This window comes from Bison bison, unplaced genomic scaffold (genome assembly GCF_000754665.1).
Source record: "Bison bison bison isolate TAMUID 2011002044 unplaced genomic scaffold, Bison_UMD1.0 scf7180017864037, whole genome shotgun sequence".
NCBI classification, from domain to species: domain Eukaryota; kingdom Metazoa; phylum Chordata; class Mammalia; order Artiodactyla; family Bovidae; genus Bison; species Bison bison.
In genome coordinates this window covers 6,594,204-6,600,184 of record NW_011494609.1, presented here as the reverse complement: position 1 = coordinate 6,600,184, position 5,981 = coordinate 6,594,204, and the positions used below count along the sequence as shown (strand labels likewise).

The following is a 5,981-nucleotide window of genomic DNA, read 5'->3' as shown; positions in this document are numbered from 1 at the left end:
CTGGGATTTCTTTGGAAGGAATGATGCTAAAGCTGAAACTCCAGTACTTTGGCCATCTCATGCGAAGAGTTGACTCATTGGAAAAGACTCTGATGCTGGGAGGGATTAGGGGCAGGAGGAGAAGGGGACAACAGAGGATGAGATGGCTGGATGGCATCACTGACTCGATGGACGTGAGTCTGAGTGAACTCCGGGAGTTGGTGATGGACAGGGAGGCCTGGCGTGCCGTGATTCATGGGGTCGCAAAGAGTCAGACACGACTGAGCGACTGAACTGAACTTGGGGACCAAGGGGTCACAGCGTGGAGAGGACTGCACCTTGTTGTGAGACAGGGAATAAGATCACGACTGCCTGCCTGTGTAGATGCCAATGCGCAGCAAGGGCAGGGGGACCCCACCCAGGAGGGCCCCAGAGGAAGGAGCCACTTGGGGGAGATGCCAGACGGACTTGCCTGTCTTGACACTGGGGGGTGGGGGTGGGGGCGTCTGCAGGGCCTCGAGGCTGGAGTGGGGCCCCTCAGTGTGCAGACCAGGTGTGAGGAGGGGCTTGCCTGCCAGGGTGGCAGGGAGGGTAAGGTCAAGACCAGGCACACGCAGAGCCACCCACATAAACCAGGTGGGGAGCCGGGGTGACCTGCGGCCCAGCGTTGTCTGGAAGAGAGTTCATGTTGTTCAATTGGGTTTTAACATTTTGGAAAACCAGCGCCCGGTTCTCCTGGGCGCGGAAGGATGCAGCACCACGAAGGTGGTAGAAGGTTGACCTTGGGCTGCTCTGTATCAAGCCCTCGTACTTATGAACAGGGTAGGAAGGAGAGACGCCTGGGCGCTGGAGCGAAGGCTTCCAGGCGGGAGCGCGCCTGCGCCCTCGGCCACGTTCTGTGATTGGCGGCCGGATGGCGAGGCGGCAGAGGCACTAGGTGGGAGGGGGAGCTCCCCCTGCAGGAGAACAGGCAGCAGTGCAGGTTACTAGCGGCAGAAGCCTAGTAGGTGAAATGTGCGTGTGTGCTCAGTCGCGTGCAACTCTATGCAACCTGATGGACTGTAGTCCGCCAGTTTCCTCCATCCAAGGGATTCTCCAGGCAAGAATACTGGAGTGGGTTGCCGTTTCCTCCTTCAGGGGATCTTCCGGACTCAGGGATCGAATCGGTGTCTACTGAGGCGCCTGCACAGGCACCCTCCCTCTAGTGCCACCTGGTGGGCGACATGGGCACTTTTATTTCTTTAAACCTTGCTCATTAGAAAAGACCCTGACGCTGGGAAAGATTGAAGGCAGAAGGGGACGACCCACTCCAGTGTTTTTGCCTGGAGAATCCCAGGGACTGCGGAGCCTGGTGGGCTGCCGTCTATGTGGTCTCACAGAGTCGGACACGACTGAAGCGACTTAGCAGCAGCAGAAGGGGACGACAGAGGACGAGACGGTTGGATGGCATCACCTACTCAACAGTGAGTTTAAGCAAGCTCTGAGAGATGGTGAAGGACAGGAAAGACAGGCGTGCTGCAGACCATGGGGTTGCGAAGAGTTGGACACGAGTGAGTGACTGAACTCAGTTCTGGACTGCGTGCCCTTCCGTCTCAGCGTGCATCCTTTATCATTTCATACCGGCAGGGAGGCTACCCTGCGTGTACCTCCGTGAAGGCAGTGAGCGTCTCTCCTTTGCCCAATCTTCTCTGCAGTGACTGGCAAAGGCAGAACTTCATAAGTGCTGTTTGAATAAACAGGATGTTCTTTTTAACAAAGCATTATGCTGGGGTTTTAATAAAGAATTATATATTTTAGGGAAAAATAAGGACAAATTTCATCTGAAACTATGTCTAGGCATTTGAATATATATCACAAACATGCACTCCATACTCAACATCTGTCTGCCTCTCTTAGGCCTGTGTAACATGAAGAGAGCCAGCACCAGCCGGGTTTCAGAGGATGTATTTTTTTTGCTGTTTTTCATTTTTGGCTGTGCTGGGTCGTTGTTGCTGCCCAAGGGCTTTCTCTGGTTGCCCTGAGCAGGGGCTGCTCTCTCTCTGCAGTGAGCTTGCTTCTCTTGTTGCACAGGCTCTAGGGTGACCAGGCTTCAGTAGTTGCGGTGCACGGGCTCAGCTGCCCTTTGGCATGTGGGATCTTCCTGGAGCAGGGAAGGAACCCGTGTCCCCTGCACTGGCAGGCAGACTCCCAACTCCGTGACCAGAGAAGTCCCAGAAAATCTTAGTTTACGGGAGTACGGCCCTTCCTTGGGGATCCAAGGACTGCCCCATCCTCACGGGCTCTCACTGGCCACACCTGGACCCTGACCCATACCAAGCGTACTGAGACTGGCAGATACACACAGGTCTCAGTGATCACGGTGGGACCTTCCCTCTGCTGTCATCACACATCGGATCAACGTGACCTCCAGGTCACTCTAGAAAACAGCCCACAAGAAACACACTCAAACTCTGTCCCATCATTAGCCGAGAACAGGTGTAGACAGTGGAGAGGGGGACAGACGCCCACTTTCCCATCTTGCCTCAGCCCTACTCAGGCTCCACAATGGGACCCCCTTGTGGGGGTCTGCTCCTTCTCAAAGCAGCTTTTGAGGGGGACCCAGGTAGGGACAGAGAGAGGCTTGCATGGGCCACAGATGAGGAAGGAGAAAAAGAGAACCCCATGCCCTGGCCCAGAGGCCACACGGACCCTCAGAGTGCAGTGGCAGAGGAGCAGAGCCTGGCTCCCATGAAAGCTTCTGCACAAGAAGATTTTATTGATTTTTTTTTTATTGATTGGGGGCAGCATAACCAAGGGGATGTAACTTCATACCCTGAGAAGTTCACACATAAATAATTCTTTATCAGACTGCTGTGCTAATTTTTACAAAGGACCTGTGTGTAACCATACAAAATGTAGGCAATTCCTTCTCTGACTTGCTATCAAAAGTCATTCATATCAGAAGGGGTAGGCTGGCCCTTACCATGAGCCCATAGAATAACCTGGCCACGCCCATCATTCTGGGGCAGAAAAAGCAGTGCATTTTTGGTTAACGGTGAAGTTGTCAGCCACGTCCACGAGGCAGCGGGGTCATGGTCAGCCTGCTGGAGGGGACGTGGAGAGGGGGTGTTCCCATCTGGGTGGTGCAGAAGGCCTTGTCTTCACCGGGCACCCCTAACTCTCGGCAAACTTAGGGTTCATGACTGTCGTGGTGGCACTCTTGAAAAGAGGGTTATCCTGGTGAGAAAAGCAAACGTGGCTTGTCAGCACAGGGAGGAAGGCGCTGGGCTCTGGGCCACAACAGTGTCCACTGGGGGTGGACGAGGTTCAGGGGCGGGGCTGGGGCAGGCGCACACGCCCGTGGGGACGCCTTGGCTTGGAGGGTAGGAGGTGGGCCTTCGCAGGGACCCTGAGGCCACTCACGTTGTTCCACTGGGACTTGAGCTTCTCCTTCTCGAAGCGATGGTACTCCCTGAGGTCGCTCAGGTGTGTCAGGGCCTTCCAGATGACCAGCAGGAGGATGCCGACGAGCACGACGCCCCCCACGGTGCCCCCCACGATGGCAGCGATGTTGGGGCCCTTCACACACTCTAGGGCACACATGTGGTGTCAAGGCTGCCCCGGCTCCCAGGCCCCGGGTGTCAGCCCTGTCCCTGCACGGTGTCCAGGTCCCACTGCCAGATCTCTGTGGCAGGTAGTAAGCAAACCAGCCCTGGCCCCGGCCCCCAGCCCAGGAGAGCCCAGAGCTGAGCACAAGGCCAGGCTCCGCGGTTCCCAATGAAGTCGAGAGGGCCCTTGTTTACAGAGAAGGAAAGGGGGGCCCGGATTGCCAGAAACCAGGGCCAGACTCTGGCCTCCCACCCAGACCACACTGTATCAGAGTTTAGGGGGGACTCTCCTCATGCAAGCATTCCCGGGGAGACTCACAGCAGCAGCCTTGGGAATGGGAGGCAGGGTCCCAGGGCCCAAGGGGGCTGCACCCAGCCTCCTGCTGAGCTCAGGTGGGGGTCTCTGGACTGCCACATGCCCACTTTGGCTGCCGACAAAGGCACCGAACTTGGTGCAAGCCCCCCTCCGGCTGCCGACAGAAGCACCGCACTTGGTGCAAGCCCCTCCCTGTCTGCCTGGCTGAGGGCACCGGAGTCCGTGGTGGCACCGCACTTGGTGCAAGCCCCCCCGTCTGCCTGGCTGAGGGCACCGGAGTCCGTGGTGCTCCCTCGTTCATCACCCTGGCCTTTCCAGGGAGCCTCATGTCCTTAGAGACTAAACACCGTAGCCACAGCTGCCCCAATCCAGACCTGACGGCACATCTGCTCTGAAAACCCAGGGAGAGCCATCCACCCCAGCAGGCTGGGCTCTGCAGCCCTGGGGATACACAATGGACTGGGCCCCCCATGCCTTCTGGGGGTCCTTTCCTGGGGAGGGAGAGCGGGAGCAGATCCCAGTCTTGCAAGAACCTGGGTGGACAGCTGTCACATGTCTGCTGTGGTCACCCTGGAGGCTGGCCTGGAAGCCTGTGCTCGTACCCTCAGCCTCTCTGAGTGGGAAGGGTGGGGTACTCAGATCTGGTGTCCAGATGGCTCTGGGTGCTGCTGCTCCAACCCTTACACTCATTCCCTCAGGGGTCTGTTGTTCTAAGTCCCTCCATCTCAAAATGTCATCATCACTCAATGTACCTCCTTGAAACTGACCCACCCTCTGCCCCCACTCATCACCTGTCCCTTTCGATCCTGCCCAGAGTTACATTCCAGAGCAGGCTCTGTCCACGCCGCCCCCAGGGCCCCAACCCAGCCCTGCTCAGTGCCTGGGCCGGGCTGTGGCCCTTCCCAGGTGTGTGTCCGGCTTCTGAAAGCTCCTCTGAAAGCTGTTGGCAGCCTCCTTTTATGTCTGGGAAAAGACCTAAGGCTCCCCTGGACTCTCAGGGGTCCAGTAAGTGCCCAGCCCAGCACCTGAAACCTTCTCCAACTATCTGCAACTGTCCTCCTTAGAGATACCTTCTGACCTCTGACCTCAGAAACAGGCCCCGCTGGAGTCTTTGCCCCTCAGAACCTGCTCATATGTCCCCAGACTGTGTCATGGGGGGACCTATGAAGACTGCGCTGGTCTCTGGGTCCTGGGCAGAGCCGGGTGACTGGAGGGTAGTGGGCATCTGGGGAAGAGAGCAGCAGCTCTGCAGGCCCCTCCAGGGCAAGGGCTGGACTTGGGTCTGGAGGTCCCCACGATCCCCTCCGCCCGGCTCTCAGGACCCGCTCGGCTTGGGGAAGCTCTACTGTGGGACAGCCCACCGCCCACAACGACGGGGGCGGGCTGAGAGATGAGGTGGGGGCGGGGTATGGTGGGGGTGCGGCGGGGGCGGGTTGAGAGATGCAGGGCCCCGGGGTGGAGAGTAGGGGCGCGGAGGGGACTCTTCCCGACACCCCCACCCCCACCCCGGGCTCACCGAGCATGTCGTCCACGTGCACGTCGTATCTGTCCCGCCCGTCGCGCTGCACCAGGGTGTAGGTCATCCAGCAGCCCTCGGAGTCGCGCTCCTTGCACTTGCGGCCGGGCACCGGGCTGGACAGCAGCTTCGTCTGCCCGCACGCTGCGCTGCAGTTCTTGGCGAAGGGGCCCTTGTCGAACTTCAGGCACTCTGTGCAGGGGCTGCGGGGAGCCGGGGCGTGAGCGCGGGCGGGGTTGGGAGGAGTGGCCGCCGGGAGCTGCGGGTCTGTGCAGGGCCTTCTGGGGAGGGCGGGCCGCCCGCGCCCCCGCCCGGCGCCCGGGGCCGGGCAGTGGTTCTCCCCATCCGCAAGGAGGTGCGAGCCCGGCGGGGCGGCGGACACTCACGCGAATCTCGCGCAGGGCACGGGGCAGCCCGGGCACTCGCTGCACAGGGGCGGCTGGTAGCCGGGGTCGCACTGGCACACATTGCAGCGGCATCGGCCGCGGCCGCTGCACTCGACGCCGTCCAAGTTGAGGCAGCCCTGAGTGGACTTGAGGCACTGGCATGCCGAACCCTCATACTGCTCGTCGCACCTGCAGGT

General features: G+C 59.4%; 1 protein-coding gene across 1 annotated transcript in view; it reads right to left on the bottom strand.

Moving 5' to 3' along the window:
- Positions 1-2,714: 2,714 nt before the first annotated feature.
- ITGB2 (integrin, beta 2 (complement component 3 receptor 3 and 4 subunit)) overlaps positions 2,715-5,981 on the bottom strand; it is a 29,868-nt gene continuing 26,601 nt past the window's right edge. Inside the window, exons 13-16 of the mRNA XM_010834881.1 lie at positions 5,785-5,981; positions 5,399-5,601; positions 3,382-3,548; positions 2,715-3,195 (exon numbers count right to left, since the gene is read on the bottom strand). The exon at positions 5,785-5,981 is cut by the window's right edge and continues 1 nt beyond it. Of these exons, the coding sequence (XP_010833183.1) occupies positions 3,133-3,195; positions 3,382-3,548; positions 5,399-5,601; positions 5,785-5,981 (630 nt within the window). The 3' untranslated portion in view covers positions 2,715-3,132. The remainder of the gene's footprint in view (positions 3,196-3,381; positions 3,549-5,398; positions 5,602-5,784) is intronic.